The following is an 18,583-nucleotide window of genomic DNA, read 5'->3' as shown; positions in this document are numbered from 1 at the left end:
GTTTTCAATGCTAAAGAAATCCCAGTAGTATCTTTAATGTGTTTTTAATCAACATTTAATGTATTAAACCAAGGAGAACTACTGAATTGACATACCGTATTTATTTACTTCTTACAAAATTGTACAAAACTATTTTAATCCTCCTAGTAATTACTATATATTTTACAGTCCAATTAAGACGAAACTTCACACATAAATAGACATGTTTTGACCCAGAATTGGGTCATCCTCAGCCTTCTTCTTCTTCTTCTTCTTCTTCTTATTCTTCGTCTCCTTCTTCTTCTTCTTCTTCTTCTTCTTCTTCTTCTTCTTCTTCTTCTTCTTCTTCTTCTTCTTCTTCTTCTTCTTCTTCTTCTTCTTCTAGCCTATTTCAATCCACTGCTGGATATAGGCCTCTTCCATATGCTTCCATCGTCTTCGGTCTTGAGCCACTTGGAACCAGCGTGTTCCAGCCAACAGCTTTATGTCGTCGAGCCATCTCTTCTGGGGTCTTCCAATGCCTCTCTTGTGTTCCCATGGTCTCCAGTGAACAATCCTAGAGGTCCACCTGTTGTAGTCTTGTCAAGCTACGTGTCCTCAGTAAGACATGTAAAATAAATTAAGAACATAGGAAACACACAAAATGAAATCTTAGTTAATTTTTTTTTTAAAGCATGATTAAAGTTAAAAAACTGTGAAATGTTGATGGTTAAAACATTCTTGAGCTGGAGGTCTTTCTGTTTCAATGTTTTGTTGTCCTTTGGTGTTGTTCAACTGGTATCTGTATATTGTTGGCTTAGTTGTGTTCCAACATGGGTTGATATACATAAGACCAGTGGACTCCGTAGTCAGAGAACATGGGTGATGCAAGCAGGCCACGTAACACTAAAATCAGACGGTTCAACTTCAATAATGCTTATGTATATCAACACAACATTTCACAGTTTTTAACTTTCATCATGCTGTTTAAAAACTTTTGAACTAACATTTAATTTTGTGTGTTTTTATGTTTTTAATTCATTTTACATGTCTTACTGAGGATGACCCAATGCCAGGTCGAAACATGTCTATTTATGTGTGAAGTTTAGCCTTAATTGGACGAAATTATATAGTATTGACTAGGAGGATTAAAATAGTTTTGTACAATTTTGTAAGAAGTTCACCCGTCAGTACGGATTTAACATGAGATTCATAGTCTGTAATAATAAATATTCATTTACTTTGTACCAACATGTGATTTTACTCTTCTCAGATGCTAACGTGGATGTCACTGCTAAAAAGTCTGATATTACTACGTTCCGTGGAGCATTTGAATCTGTGATGAGGCAACATTACCCTTCGATGGTGGGTCATATTGCCATCAAGCTAGTCTCGTGCCCATCGATATGTACTGAAGCTCTGGGCATACTCTCTAGGTAAGTCTTTATTTATGTGTATGATATGATTGTTGTTTAAAGAGGGCAAGCAACAATGTTGTCACACCTAACTTCTAAGTGCAACAGCGCACTGGCCGCATGCCACGATAGTTGGCGGTCAAGTGGCTGTCAATTTCTGTAGAAACATATGAAAGACAACGCACTGGCTGCCGCCTAACTGCACGAGTGCACAGCCAACGATATTGGCCACAGTAAACTCCATTACCGCGCGGTCACACGGTGGTCGATTTCCACAGACTTGCATGGGAGACAAAGCACGCCACCGCATTTCTGCACGGTTTGCATTCGAGAAAGGACGTTTGGTGATGGATTTTGATGTAGAAAAGCTTATTTTTAAGATACAACCCTGTCCTTCGTTATGGAGTATGAAAGTGAATGAGTACAATGACTGAATCTTAAAAATGAAAATGTGGGAGGAAATTGTTGATGTATTTGGAGGAAAAGAAATGTCACACAATGAGAAGAAAAAACTGGGTAAGTTTATAGTTTTAATTTCATTACATTATTTTTTTAAACATATTTTGTTAGTTATGTGTTACATTACATATTTACATTTTCTTGTACTTATTTCAATTGAGAATATTACAATATTATTTACGACCTTAAACTATGGCTTTATATGCCAGTTCAGAAATATTTTATATAAATACTTTAATGGCAATCATACTTAAGTTCTTAACACTTATTTATACAAGATACAACCTACGGATACTTTTTGTCAGTTTTTATACTATTAAAATTGTTTAAAACTATGTATCTATTTGCCATAACATTTTGAACACTTCTGTTTGACATTCAAAAGTAGATATTTCAAGAAATCTTACTTATGCCTTCGTTGCTTTCAATCCTTCAACTATTGCATCACTACTCTTAAGTGAATTTCATCTTGCCATTGTAATGGATTAACATTGACAAAATAATCGGCTAGCAAATTTCTGTTGTTAATAATTGATCGGTTTCCCCTCTGAACTTGCCCTCTTTTGTTATCTTCTAAACCTTCCAGTTGTCTATGCAAAGTGTGCTCAAAATTAACATCATATCTTTCACATGTAAAGATATGAAGAATACAAAGTGCTTTTACAATGTTTTCCACCAATTTTATATTAACATTGATAGGATGATGTAAAATCCACCATTTATTTGCTGAAATTCCAAAAGTGCATTCAATGTATCTACGTGCTCTGCATAGCCGATAGTTGAATATTCTCTTTTTTTTCTGTCAAATTGTTTCCTGTGTGGGGCCGTAAAACATGTTCTGTTAGACTGAATGCTTCATCACTTACAATAAAATATGGCCTTTTGTCTCAAATACCTTCTCTTTTGTTATCGTCAGGCACTCCTAAACTCCCATCCATCAGCTTTCTGTATAAAGACGAATCTTTAAAAACAGATGAATCACTACATTTTCCATATTCCCCAATGTTAATATATATGAATTTATAATTAGTATCACAAAATGCCATTAGATTAAAAAAAAAAAGAAATGTTTGTAATTGTAGTACAGCAATCCTGTGTTGGCTGTTTTTATTACGTGGATATGCTTGCTGTCTATTGCTCTTACAACGTGAGGAAAATTTCTCTGGATTCGAATTTCTGAGCTATACCTAACCAAGATTGTCATCAGTTGAGGAAGGTATTCTGTCTTCATATTCATTCATACTGCTTCAAAAACTTGTACAATTTCACAGACTGTCGTTCTTTCCAAACAATGTCAGCAAAAGAGCATCCCGAAGTCAAGTACCTAAAACACTTTTCCGGTCTGTCGTTGCAGAAAAGATAGAAAAATCTGAGGGATAGTTTCATCAAAGTCGGCAACAAAAGCAACACAAAGTGACGATACAGTTCATCGTCGATCCTTGACGTACTTTCTTTCAACACACCTACAAGTTCTGCACCAATATTTTCACTTTCACTTGCCTTTCTTTTCTTCTGTCTTGGGGACCTTGATGTTGGAGTGTCATATGGTCCTTCAGCAGTCTCCTCTTCTGTGTCCTGTTGCCCTTCTGTGGCTGAACTTAAACTGTCATCCTTTTATTGTTATTAATAATGTCTTTGAGGAACATGAGCTGGTTGAAGTACACCTACGTGTAGCACCTGATCCGCTCTTTAAAATGCCAACTTTACGATACTCTTTCAGTAATTCTTCATTATCACTTTTTAATTTCTAGTCAGTGGTTGAATTTTAAAACTTTAATTATCAATACATTTTGTTTCATATCATACAATTAGATGGCGATGACCTAGATGTTACGCTCCTTTAAGCAACAAGCATCGTCGTCATCATCATCAAGGTTTTGTCCCTTTATTTTTATAATTCCTTTCTCTTCTCTTGCTCCTCTAGTCAACACCATTGTCTTAGACATTTCCATGCTGATTTTCATTCCATCATTTTCAGTAATCTCGCTCAAGATGTCGAGTTGCTCTTGAACTTCTCAATCACTCACTACTGATCTGCATTTAGGACAGTCGCCCAGGTGGCTGATTCCCTACCTGTTATTTTCCTAGCCTTCTCTTAAATGATTGCAAAGATATTGTAAATTTACTGAACATCTTCCTTGGTAAGTTACTCCTCTTCCTATAAATGAATATTTGCCCCAATTTTTCCTCTTTAATTCCATATTTATCTTCATTTTGTGATCTTTCCTACTTTCAAAGACACCACTCAAACTTATTCGTCTACTAATGTCATTCCACACCATCTCTCCACCGACAGTTCGGAACATACCACTTACATGTTACAAATCTCATGACTGGTACATTAATTCAACAATAATACAAAAGTTTATTCAGATCCACCTATTCAATACACATTGGGTTCTTAAAAATTAAGATTTACATCTTGTCATTCTATTTATTTATTTTATATTACGCCCACATTGGAGCACTGAAATCAATCTATATACAGTCAAGTCTTATGAATATTGTTTACAAATTTGGTTGATGTTTCTTCTTTTGTTCCCAGAAATGTTTCATTCTCTCTGACCTGGCTGCCCGTTCTTCGTCAGTTATGTTGTACTGTTTGCGTGTATAGGTCTTCAGTTTGTCTCACGTCGTTATTTCTTTATGTAACACTTTGACTAGAGTAATCAGGATCCTGATCTTTATCTTTTAGGCATGATATTATGGCTGATGATGCCCACACAATGGCCGAAACATGTCCCGTTAATTTAGAATGACAAGCTCTAAATCTTAATTTTTAAGAACCCAATGTGTATTGAATAGGTGGATCTCAATAAACTTTTGTATCATTGTTGAATTAACATACCACTTATAAAAAAATATGAGAAATTTATTTTTATTCCACCTGTTCAATACAACTCAATATTTAAGTTAGAGTTAAATTCTCATTAAAATAAGGATTGGTACAGGTTTCGCCCTTTCCTATGGGGCTTCATCAGCCGTAGCATTACTTTAAACCATATCAGGTACCTGAATTTTTTAAATTTAAATTTTTTAAAATATACTACAAAATTGTGTTGTTGTGTTTGAGTCATCAGTCCATAGACTGGTTTGAGGCAGCTCTCAATGCCACCCTATCCTGTGCTAACCTTTTCATTTCTACGTAACTACTGCATCCTACATCTGCTCTAATCTGCTTGTCATATTCAAACCTTGGTCTACCCCTACTGTTCTTACCACCTACACTTCCTTCAAAAACCAACTGCTCAAGTCCTGGATGTCTTATGTGTCCTATCATTCTATCTCTTCTACTTGTCAAATTTAGGCAAATCGATCTCCTCTCACCAATTCGATTCAGTATCTCTTCATTCGTGATTCGATCTATCCATCTCGCCTTCAGCATTCTTCTGTAACACCACATTTCAAAAGCTTCTATTCTCTTTCTTTCTGAGCTAGTTATCGTCCATGTTTCACTTCCATACAATGCCATGCTCCACACGAAAGTCTTCCAAAACATCTTTCTAATTCCGATATCAATGTTTGAAGTGAGCAAATTTCTTTTCTTAGAAAAGCTCTTTCTTGCTTGTGCTAGTCTGCATTTTATGTCCCCCTTACTTCTACCATCGTTAGTTATTTTACTACCCAAGTAACAATATTCATCTACTTCCTTTAAGACTTCATTTCCTAATCTAATATTTCCTGCATCACCTGCCTTCGTCCGACTGCACTCCATTACTTTTGTTTTGGACTTATTTATTTTCATCTTGTACTACTACAAAATTAAATATCGGTACATTAAAAACTTCACTTAAAAAAAAAAAAAAAAGCAGTCATTAAATGAGTTAGCACACATGGGACAGCATAACATTAAACTTATACCACAGTTTGACAACCCCCTTTCAACTAGTAAACCAACATATGAACACTAACAACAGTTGTTATTTAATTGTTCAACATAGTTTCTCCAGTAAAATTACAACATGAAAGCAACGTCCTTTTTTGCTGGCACACCATCAATACTGGATATTGCTCAACGTAAGAAGATGGTCTAATGACATTTCAACAGCCTCATCAAGTTGTTCTCTAATAAACTGTTCAACATAGGTGCTCAAGTAGAACTATGACATTTCTGGGCCATTTTACAAACTAAAATTTTAGAACTTATTCGATATCTTTTGTATAAGAATATATCAAACAGACATGCCAAGTTCCAATATTATGTAAAAATGGCACAGTGTTGGAATGCATTTCCTTGCTAAGTTTTTATATAATCAATTATATCTTAGTTCTCTACTCACTTTCATCATTTTGTAAACAATATTTTATACAGTAATTTCATTCAAATTCAACATTGACCATGGCTCAAGGCCATCAATATTATTTATTCCACTTGTACCTAAATCAAGTTACTCATTTAATGACTGCTTTTTAAGTGAAGTTTTTTAACATATTTAATTTTGCAGTATTTTTTTTTTACTAATATTTAAAAAAATAATCAGGTATCTGATATGGTTTGGCGTAATGCTATGGCTGATGATGCCCCATAGGAAAGGACGAAACATGTACCAATTCTTATTTTAATGAGAATTTAACTCTAACTTATATATTGAGTTGTATTGAATATGTGGAAGAAAAATAAATTTATCATATTTTTCATAAGATTATTTTCAATATGGATTTGCTATGATTTCCATTACTTGTAACATACCACTTAGTCGAGCAGCTCATCTCCTTTCTCCTGCGTCTTCCCAGTGCAAACTTTGCAACATTTTTGTAACTCTATTCTTTTGTCGGAAATCACCCAAAACAAATCGAGCTGCTTTTCTTTGGATTTGTTTGAAGTTCTTGAATCAAGTAATACTGTTGAGGGTCCCAAACACTGGAATCATTCTCTAGTTGGGGTCTTACCAGAGACTTATATGCTCTCTCCTTTACATCCATACTATAAGCCGTAAATACCCTCATAACCATTTGCAGAGATATGTACCCTTTATTTAAATCCCATTTATATGATGAAGATGCTTCCCCACATGACAATATAATTTTTTACCTCTGTCTCCTTCACAATATCGTCCGTAACTCTATTCCCATGTATCAACTTAGAATGGTATTGAGGAGTCAACTCTTGGCTCAATCCTTGATTACTAACAGAAAAGAGAAATAAATAATACTTTTTCTCTCTCCTTACAGTTTAAGTCCGTACAGTTTCGACGTGTCGCCGTCCAGCACAGACACGCCGCACGTAACTCACGATTCCATTCCGATCGGTGCCATTCCTTTATTCGCTAGTTCCACTCCGGAATACCACGATATGGTGTCGAAGGTGGTGACAGCGGCCAACTCTGTGTATCAAGAGTTCCTCAAGTCTGAAGAAGGGCAGGGGTTCTGTGGACAAGTCTGTTTTGTAGGTAAGAACTACAGTAGTGTATAGTTCAAGATCTGCAGAGCTGAATTTTTGCTACAGTCATTCTTTTTATCATTTTCTTCTTCCTGCTCTTTTCCCACCTGTTTGGGATCAGCATTAGGTTTTATAAGTTAAAATCCCTGTTCCGACCAGGAAGCAAACCCAGGACTCTCTGAACCAAAGACCAGTACACTGACCATTCAACCAAAAAATGTACTTTTGCTACAGTAACTCCTCTTCTTCTTTACGATGAGACCTGCTAGGGACAACGTGTCAATTTCAATTCATCCTTCCTTGTTGTACCCTCTTCCATTCATTCCAATATTCCTTCACTGTTGCACTATGCTTTGTTCTTCTCTCCTCAAACCACTTTCAACTGGGTTTCCCTTTCCTTCTTCCTTGGAATCCTTGCATTCTTAAAACCTTATTTTTTTTAAATCTCTCTTGCCATAGTATGAAATAGACATGGCATATGGCTTTTAGTGCCAAAAGTGTCCGAGGACAAGTTCGGCTCGCCAGATGCACGTCTTTTGATTTGACTCCCGTAAGCGACCTGTGCATAGTGATGAGAATGAAGATGGCGCATACATTCAGACCCTGTGCCAGCGGAATTAACCAATTATGGTTAAAATTCCCGACCCTGCCGGGAGTCAAACCCAGGACCCCTGTGACCAAAGGCCACTACTCTAACCATTTAGCTGTGGAGCTGGACTCTTGCTGTAGTGCCCTCTTATTTTACTTCTTACTAAATCTTTTTTGACCTCTGGAATCCAGCTTGTTAACTTTTTCTCCCAAAGGTACTTGAATATGTTTATAAAGAAGGGCAAGCTGCAACCGTTCCTTACTGATTTCTGGTGAGTTGCTTCCTTTTCATATCCCATGATTCTTATCACTGATGGTTTTTATACTAAAAGAAATTAGGGTCGTAAAAATGTAGGGCTCACTAGACTTTGTGAACTTTAACACTTTGATGACGGGTCCCAAACTGAGGCTACTGCCCCATGTAGACCGGATAGTTAAAGCCTCAAAACTACTTTAACTCAAAAAGTATTCCAGATATCCTCCTCGAACTTGGAACATGTACTCATTAGCTTGCTTAGTAGCCTGTACAGTATGATACCTTTCAAAGCAGTATCATTTGTGGCTCCATATAATAGTCTTTCTAAACATGGTGAAGTAGGAATGCCCTGTTTGTTGCTTTCATGTGCTTATTGTATTCAAGTATGCAAAGGATTTCTCTTCACGGTTAACCCTCTGTGGGTGGGGGATGCAGACGAAGAATACACCCACAGTATCCCCTGCCTTTCGTAATAGGTGACTGAAAAGGGGGACCAAAGGATGATGAAATTACAATTATTAGACTACTGTGATTTGTACCATTATGTGAGGAACACCAAGGGTCGATGTTACTTGCGATGTGTAATGGTTAGTCCTTGGAGGCCCGGCTTCGATTCCCGGTACTGTCAGAAATTTAAGAATGGCAGGAGGGCTGGTATATAGTTAAAATGGTACATGCTGCTTACCTCCATTGGGGGTGTGCCTGATAAGAGGATGTGAGGACACGAATTTACTTGCGATTAGTACACCCATGTGAGGAACACCATGGGTCTACATTACCTGGGAGTAGTACCCTTATATGAGGAACACCATAGATCTGGGTGTTGCCTGTGATTAGTACCATCATGTGTAGCCCACCGAGGCAGTATACAATGACCTTAAACTATATAAAATCCAGCAAAGTAGTGCTGGAACTCAGGAAAAAAGTCTCAAATACCTTTCCGCTTATTAAGCCATGTAAGTGAATTTTCACCAAATTAATTAAATAGTACGAAACATCATAATCTCCTAGATACATTTTAGATGCTCAGTTTTATTCTTAATTCATCCTCGGCAATAAAATTCTTAAAATTCTTATGTCTTCTCTACCTTGTTAGTGTAGTCTATGTTTATGAAATGGTAAAAGTAATATTGTAATCTCCTAGATGTTTAGTTTTTAATCTTATTTTTTATCCTCAATCTGATGCTTTTTTATGTATTCTTTTTATTAGATTATGTACATTAATTGATACATTTAAGTGAAAGTGGCAGTTAGTTACAGCCAAGGGGACCTCTGGTTCTACTTGTAATTAACTACGTTGCCTGTGAGTAATACCATTATTTGAGGAACACCATAGGTCTGTGCTATACACCGTGGGTTTGCATTGCCCATGAATAGTATTACTAGGTGAACAGCACCTATAGTATACATCGCCTGTGATTAGTGCCCCTAAATGAAGGACACCATGGGTCTGCATTACCTGTGTTAGTACAGTTATGCTTGCATCCGGGAGATAGTGGGTTCGAATCCCACTGTCGGCAGCTCTGAAGATGGTTTTCCGTGGTTTCGCATTTTCACACCAGGCAAATGCTTGGGCTATACCTTAATTAAGGCCATGGCTGCTTCCTTCCAACTCCTAGGCCTTTCCTATCCCATCGTCGCCATAAGACCTATCTGTGTTGGTGACCTGGATTTTGGACCCCTTTTTATAACAAGGATCATCTCAGAAAAAAAAAAGGCATTGTGAATTGGATCCACTGATTTTTTTGGATTCATGGTCAATTTTTCATCATCATTTGTTTTATATTTTAGTCAGTGGATACATTTTGAAGTTTTAGTAATCGTTTAATTTTGTTGCACCTCGTACTATCAGGGGCCGATGACCTAGCTGTTAGACCCCTTCAAACAACAAACATCATCTTCTTCACGGTTACTCCCCATTTAGTGTCAGCTGTTAATCATTAGAAATATCCGATTCACTGTCACTCAGTACCTGTGATAACCAATCTGCATATAATTAATCACAAATATCGATATGTCAGCAGGTTCCAGATTGGCATCTAATTTAAAATATTGTAATACATAAAATTGATAGTATATCAACTACATAATGAAACTTCTTCCAGCACCTATTCAACTGGCATGTAGCATAACATCTGTCTCATGAAATAGTCATCTCTACTATAACAATTTTTACTTAAGTCAATTGAACATAATTTTCAGCAAACAAACTTTTTATGTAATGCTATAGGAAGTGTGCCATGTTTATTTTAATTTGTTTTAATGATATACCGTACTTTTAATGTATATACTTCATCCATAATGTGTCATTACCAGTAATTAAATACTTTTAATTATAACTGAAGATGGGCACAGAAAGGCCAAAACATATACTAGTTTTTTAAGACTACTGTTTAAATATGAATAATATAATTTATTGAATAGGTGGAACTTTGCAATAAATTATTTTTTTTAAGAATGAAGTTCATCAAGCTGATGTTTGGACATCCGTGACATAAACAGCTTCATGAAGCTTTATCCAAGGCACCAAAACAATTACATTTTAGGTGGGCAGCTGTACAAAGCAATACGCAGCGTGATCTCATGAAAAGCATAGAGCCATCATCTCCAAGGGAAATATACAATGAATTTTACGATCACTGAGCGATTTGGCCGTGCGTTTACGGGAACACAGCTGTGAGCTTGCATTTGAGAGATAATAAGTTTGAACCCTACTCTCGATAGCCTGAACATGTTTTTTTGTGGTTTTCCATTTTCACATCAGGCAAAAGGCTGTACCTTAATTAAGGCCACGGCTGCTTCCTTCCCATTCCTATCCCATTGTCACTGTAAGACCTATCTGTGTCAGAGTGATGTAAATGCCAAATTGTACAAGTTTACCATCGACTTATCCCGTTTTACCCACCGTAGAAGCCCTGCGAGGATGGTGTTTTCAGTCAGACATTTCTACGCCTAGATAACTAGATAACCTTGGCAACAACGTAATTTCTCTGGCCTGCCCGATTTACTGGCTGCTACTTTAGGTGACTTGCAGGTATTGGACTGACTGTGACAGCGCTGACTTGCTCTTCCTTTTTCACATTCTGAAAAACTGGGAAGTCTAAGTATGTAAGCTCTTCATGGAATCTGTTGGATTCCATCAGCTGTTTTAAGTAAACTGTTGTCTCAAGAATGTTTAGAACTCTTATTCTTCCATGCAGAATTAAAAAAAAAAAAAAGAATCTCCATATACACTATATTTGTTTCTTCATTTCCAGGTGATGGTGTGGGGTCAGTACTGGGTTACGACGCGCTCTGTCGATCGATCCAGTACCAGTCCAGACACGATAGTGAAAACAGTATTCTAGACACTGATGCAAATCAAGAGGAGGTTGCAGATGGCTACCGACCGAGTTGTCGGGTCCATACTTCAGACGTAGACGCTGGCCAATCTTCTGAAGGTCTTTATCCAGGCAAACATTTACAAGCCCCTTTGCCAAGAAGAAGATCTTCATCAACAAGGTGCATAGTTCAATCTTAATTTACCTGTAGTGTTGTGATGTGTGCATTAATGCTCAGAATAATGACTCTATACTCTTTATGTTTGAATTTGATTTTTTTCATTGTAAAAGGTTGTCATTCCATCTGTTGCTGATCTGTATATTGATGATTAAGACACAGATATGCATGTGTTCAAATCAACATGAATAATTCATCTCTGCATAAAAGAACAGATTTCATTTATTTTGTGAATTGGAAAATGATAATATATTCTCAGCCTTCACCTGCTTATAAAGCAAAACACTAAACTTGTAACAGGGAATATTCTGTTGCTCATGAAGGAGAGAGAGCAGTATGGAAAAACATCTATCATCAGTTCTAACACCACCACAATCACAAAGCCACCAGAGAAAGAAGCGTGATGGAAAAGGGGGTTGTAAACATCTCGTAACTCTAATTATAATTCTTAGACCACTGATTACCAGAGCCTATCATGTAATGGTTAAAGAATTACAATGACCATAAAACATGGACGGTAAGGAGGATGGTTTTCTTCGTTGTTCCATTTTCACATAAGTCAAATGCTGGGACTAAATCAAACTCATTGCCACTACTACCTACCTACTATAGTTGTAGCTCAGTCTTATCCCTGTACCACTGAAAACTTGTTTGTATTAAAATTATTTAATTAGAGCTAAAAAAGAAGAAGGAAAATACCATGGACTTTTGATGAATTGAGGTTATTCTGGTTTGGTGTGAATCAATCCTGAGATGAATACAATACGTAATAAATATAAGAAAACAGTCCAATACCGTATTAATGAAGAAACGTGTTCCTTTTTGTCAATCCCTGCATATGTTAGTAATATTCCGTAAGAAAATTAGTAATGTACACCAATTAATTTGTTAGTATCAGTACTTAGGTTCACCACATCCGTTGATAGTGATCAAAATTGTAACAAATTGTCACATTTCATATAATTACCATTATTGCAGCACACTTGTAAATAAATTAATAAAATTATTTGTCTTTAATTTCAGTGATCATTCCCCTCAGTGCAAATTGGACTTCGATGTGAGCGACTTCTTCATGTTTGGAAGTCCGCTGGCTTTAGTTCTAGCATACAGAAAAATATCATCGACTGATGATAAGAATAGTAAGAAATACCTCTCTTTATTTGTCTTGTAGTTCATTTAGTGTGGCTCAGTGACATTAATTTGTTAGGATAAAAAGAAGTTAATTTTATTATCCTGTTAGTCCCCGTTTCACCGGGCGAGTTGGCCGTGCGCATAGAGGCACGCGGCTGTGAGCTTGCATCCGAGAGATAGTAGGTTCGAATCCCGCTATCAGCAGCCCTGAAAATGGTTTTCCGTGGTTTCCCATTTTCACACCAGGGAAATGCTGGGGCTGTACCTTAATCAAGGCCACGGCCGCTTCCTTCCAACTCCTAAGCCTTTCCTATCCCATCGTCGCCATAAGACCTATCTGTGTCTGTGCGACGTAAAGCCCCTAGCAAAAAAAAAAAAAAAAAAGTCCCCATTTCGTGGGCAACGCAAATGTTTCATTTTTGCACACAATTGAATAAACTCCCGAGTCAATTCTGATTTATTTAAATTAATAAACTTCATTGTTTGTCCGTATTGAACCAAGATTACAACTTTTATTATAATTTCGGGTCCACCTTATTCAATACATAAAAATTGTTGCGTGGATGTAAATTAGAACATATATTTTTCAATCAGTACTAGTTTCGATGCCCCACTGCGTCATCATCAGCTGATAGAAGTTTGTAGAAAAACTGACAATCATATAAGTTTATCAACGTTAAATTCATCACAGTTTAAAACCACATTAACAACATGAAGCTGTGTTAAAAATATACTGTCTCTAAGTTCATATTTTCATATTTTCACAACACTGCTTGCTGTGCTTCATTGCGCTTTGCATAGACAGCGACCTTTTGAGGTCTGCATTGAACTGGGAACGTTGTTCTGATAACATCTCAAAGAACTTAGTGCTTGTTTCCACCTCATTAGGATTGTTCCATTAAAGGGACCCTGTAATTTTTATTGAGTTATTTCTACTACGATACTATGTCAAGTTTTAAGAAGTGCGATAAATTAAGCACATAGTGTTTGAAGACTATTCCATTTTATAATTTGTTGTTCTTTTTTATATCCGCTTTATATCATAAGTAAGCAAACTGGTTTGCATATGTTTTTATCAGTTTATGGCATAAGACTCGCAAGTCTTTGACTTGTTGAAAATGTAAACTTAGAGATAGTATATTTTTAACACAGTTTCATGTTGTTAATATGGTTTTAAATTATGATGAATTTGACGTTGATAAACTTATATGATTGTCAGTTTTTCTACAAACTTCTATCAGCTGATGATGATGCAGTGGGGCTTCGAAACTAGTACTGATTGAAAAATATATGTCTTAATTTACATCTACACAACAATTTTTATGTATTAAAAAGGTGGACCCAAAATTATAATAGTTGTAATTCTGATTTATGTTCATAAAAGATTGTAGTAGTCTTCCAAAAAATAAAAATATTTAATTAAGTATGACTTCCTGTCTTTGAAATACTGAATGGAAAAGAACCATATATGAATGATGCCATGTTAGGAATGAAAAGTGACAATTCTTCTGAATGAATATTGTTTGCTAAATTGTGGACAACTGTATTGAACCACTCTACAGGCTTATGACCTCTTTCTTACATCTTAGATAGTGTTTCATTTCTATATTGTGTTCATACACTTATCCACAATATTATTTAGTCAACGACAATTTTAAAAATCTAATTTTAATGTAACATTGTGCACAGTTTAATCTGGAATTTTTATCACCGGAATTTACATAGCAAATTAAATGTAACTAAGATGTCCCAAATAGAGATGAAACGTCCTACAAAAATTTGAATCTGATTGTATACTTTTAGTGATTTGATAAATCATAATTTGTATTGAAAAGGTGGAATTATACATCTATGAAAGAGTGATCATTCGGTGTCAGTATGGATCCAATACAAAATTGATTACATGCAATCATATTGGTTTGTTTAAAATGGAACAAACTTATTATTTCTTTTAAAAAGTTTCTTCTTGTAAAATACCTTCAGTATCGACTATTTGAAGTGTAATTACCCAGCCCTGTTCTGCTGTAGAATATGCAAATTCTATTTAAATTATGGCTGCTTGATATTTCTCTGGGAAACAAAAATTTTGAAGAGAACAACTGAATATCTTCCCCTGGCCATCTCATGATTTTGAATCTGTAACACAGTAGCAGTACAGTCAATTTATGGATAAGAATATCTTTTATTTAATCAGTACTACAGTACTATGCAAATTTTAACTTCTAATAAAAAAAGTAAATTGTGTTGAACGTTTAATCAGAAACATTTATCATTGAGCAAATCTGCCGAGAGAGGAATTTCATTAATTTTCATGGTATGTCTGTATGTATGATAATTAAACTTTTTATCTAATGGTAATACTTAATTTTCTTCTAGCTCCCATTCCAAAACCTTTGGTGCAGCAAGTCTACAACTTATTTCACCCCACGGATCCCGTGGCTGCCAGATTAGAACCTCTTCTGTCGGCCCGCTTCTCTATGCTGCCGCCTGTTAATGTGGCGCGCTATCAGAAGTATCCTCTGGGGAATGGCCAGCCTTATCATCTGTGTAAGTATTATCTTCCTTTATGTGTTAGTTAATTTACCAAATTTATGTATCTGGGAATATTCCATCAGAATTGCTCAAATCAGAGTTCATTATCTTGCCAAGAAAGCCAAATGCAAAACAATGTGGAGATTTTCGCATGATAAGCTTGATGAGCCATCTCTTGAAAGTGTTCTTGAAGGTGATACACAGAAGAATATACAGACTGTGTGAAGATCAGATAGCCCCTAATCAATTTGGGTTTGTTAAAGCAGTGGGTACGAGAGAGGCCGTGTTCAGTGTGCAGGTACTGTTTCAGAGATGTAGAGATGTAAATAAGAATGCATTTGCTTGTTTAATAGACTACCAAGAAGGCCTTTGACTGTGTAAAACATGAAAAATTGATGGATATTTTGACAATATTGGAATGGAGGAAAGAGATCTGCAAGTCATCAAGATACTGTATTGGAATCAAACAGCGGTATTGCGTGTTAAAGGAGAACACACCAAAGCAGTCAAAATCCTTAGAGGAGTGAGGCAGGGATGTATCTTGTCGCCTATACTATTTAATTTGTATTCAGAATACATATTTACAGAAGCTTTGGAAGATATAGAAGAAGGAATTTTGATAAATGGAGTGATATTAAACAACATCTGATATGCTGATTATATGATTGTACTTGCTGATACTATCCAAGCACTACAATCACTAATGGATAGAATTGTAAGAGTCAGCAGCCAATACGGGCTTCAAATAAACACCAGAAAGACAAAACTCATGGTTATAAGTAAGAAAAATATTGCCGGATTAAACTTTGTTATAAATCAAAGTATCAGAAGAGTATAGAAAGGGTAAAACATTATTCATATCTTGGAACAATAATAAATGAAGACTGGGTTAGCACACGAGAAGTCAAGGTACGCATTGGAAAAGCAAGAAGTGTGTTCCAGAAAATGAGTAATGTGTTTAAAAGCCACAATCTAACTTTAGAAACTAAAATCAGACTTTTTCACTGCTATGTATTTTCTGTTCTTTTATATGGTGTCGAGACATGGACCTTAAATAAAAACACAGAGATGAAGCTGGAGGCCTTTGAAACATGGATTTATAGGCGGATCCTGAGAATATCTTGGACCCAGTGAATGACAAACGTGGAGGTAATCAGAAGGATGAACATAACACCTTAGTTGATCAAGATAGTGAAATGCCGAAAGCTGCAGTATTTGGGACATATCATGCGCAACACAGATAAATACGACCTATTCCAAAACATACTTCAGGGGAAAATCAACAGCAAAAGAGTTCCGGGAGGAAGATGAATATCTTGGCATGACAGTCTTAGAGGCTGGTGCAATATGTCATCAGCTGAACTGTTCTGCGCTGCCACAAACAAGACAAAAAAATCCATCATGATCACCAACATCCAAAACAGATAGGCACCATGAGAAGAAGATGTGTTAGTAGCCAGTGAATTTATATTATTCCCTTGGAATCATTTTCTCCTTTTGTGTCTATCCTATGTTTCTGAGGCTAGGAAAGTACTTGAATCTAGTCATTCCTTGTTTGTTACCTTTCTGGCAATTATCGAGTGATATATAGGAAGATAGGGACACAGAAAGGAGCAGATAGTAGGGTAAATAGAATGACAGATCAGTGTGGGAGTAAGTATTTTCATGATGTTCTTGTCTCCCCTTTCTGTTGCTCTTTCTTCCCACAATCAATCAGTCAATCAATCAATCAATCAATCAATCAATCAATCAGTCAGTCAGTCACTACCGATCTGCATTTAGGGCAGTCGCCCAGGTGGCAGATTTCCTGTCTGTTGTTTTCCTAGCCTTTTCTTAAATAATTTCAATGACATTGGAAATTTATTGAACATCTCCCTTGGTAAGTTATTCCAATCCTTAACTCCCCTTCCTGAAAAATGAATATTTGCCCCAATTTGTCCTCCTGAAGTCCAGCTTTATCTTCATATTGTGATCTTTCCAACTTTAAAGACACCATTTTTGACAGCTCGAAACATACCACCTGGTCGAGCAGCTTGTCTCCTTTCTCCAAAGTCTTCCCAGCCCAATCTTTGCAACATTTTCATAATGCTACTCTTTTGTCATAAATCATCCAGAACAAATCGAGCTGCTTTTCTTTGGATTTATTTCAAGTTCTCGAATCAAGTAATCCTGGTGAGGGTCCCATACACTGGAACCATACTCTATTTGGGGTCTTACCAGAGACTTATACGCCCTCTCCTTTACATGCTTACTACAACCCCTAAATACCCTCGTAACAATGTGCATATATCTGTACCCTTTATTTACAATTATATTTATGTGATTATTCCAATGAAGATCTTTCCTTACATTAAGACCTAGATACTTACAATGATCCCCAAAAGGAACTTTCACCCCATCAACGCAGTAATTAAAACTGAGAGGACTTTTCCTATTTGTGAAATTCACAATGTGACTTTTAACCCCGTTTATCATCTTACCGTTGCCTACTGTGCATCTCGCACCATTATCAAGGTCATTTGGCAGTTGCTCACAATCTTGTAACTTATTTATTACTCTATACAGATTATCATCATCTGCAAAAAGCCTTATCTCTGATTCCACTTCTTCATTCATATCCTTGATATATATATATAAGGAAACACTGTCATCGTTTTTACCCTAGTATGTGTTCCTTTTCATGTTCCGGTTCAAACACCACTGTTGGCAGCCCTGAAGACAGTTTTTCATGGTTTTGCCATTTTCACACCAGGCAAATGCTTGGGCTGTACCTTAATTAAGACCATGGCTGCTTCCTTCCCACTCCTATCCGTTTCCTATTCCATCAATGCCCTAAGACCAATCTGTGTCAATGTGATGTAAAGCCAACCCTAAAAAAAAATTAAAAAGGAATTAACCATGTGCAGTTAAAATCCTTGGCCCAGCCATGAATTGAACCTGGATCTCTCTGAATGAAAGACCAGTGTGCTGACATTTCAGACAAGGAGCCATACACATGATTAGCTACAGTATGACCTACAATATATTAAAAGTAACGTACACATACAAACTGACTAACACCGCATGTAATTTATGTAAGTTTAGTAGTACCAGTACCATACTCATATTTAGACTATTATTACGGTGGGGTCACCACTCTTCGAGACATTTTATACCTTCTGCCAGGGGTAATTTTAGGCTGCTCCTGAGGACACTTTTAGTAACCACTTCACTGAAGTACAGATGTTGCTGACAGGAGAAAGTTCGTCCATTTTATCTGCCGTTGGGCCTGGGATCCTCTTCTGCCGTCTAGACCATGGACCGTGTTCTCCTTTCTGGTGAATTTTGTGTGTCATTTTGTACACAAACGCTCCTCTGCCCATAGCC

General features: G+C 36.4%; 1 protein-coding gene across 1 annotated transcript in view; it reads left to right on the top strand.

Moving 5' to 3' along the window:
* The window catches only part of rdgB (retinal degeneration B), a 689,086-nt gene that overhangs the window by 565,399 nt on the left and 105,104 nt on the right, over window positions 1–18,583 (top strand). Inside the window, exons 14-18 of the mRNA XM_067154865.2 lie at window positions 1,232–1,394; window positions 7,005–7,222; window positions 11,314–11,557; window positions 12,578–12,693; window positions 15,062–15,232. Coding sequence (XP_067010966.1) covers window positions 1,232–1,394; window positions 7,005–7,222; window positions 11,314–11,557; window positions 12,578–12,693; window positions 15,062–15,232 — 912 coding nt within the window. The remainder of the gene's footprint in view (window positions 1–1,231; window positions 1,395–7,004; window positions 7,223–11,313; window positions 11,558–12,577; window positions 12,694–15,061; window positions 15,233–18,583) is intronic.

This window comes from Anabrus simplex, chromosome 10, assembly GCF_040414725.1.
Source record: "Anabrus simplex isolate iqAnaSimp1 chromosome 10, ASM4041472v1, whole genome shotgun sequence".
Lineage (NCBI taxonomy): Eukaryota > Metazoa > Arthropoda > Insecta > Orthoptera > Tettigoniidae > Anabrus > Anabrus simplex.
The sequence above is the reverse complement of the archived record's forward strand: the minus strand, read 5'-3'. Positions and strand labels throughout refer to the sequence as shown.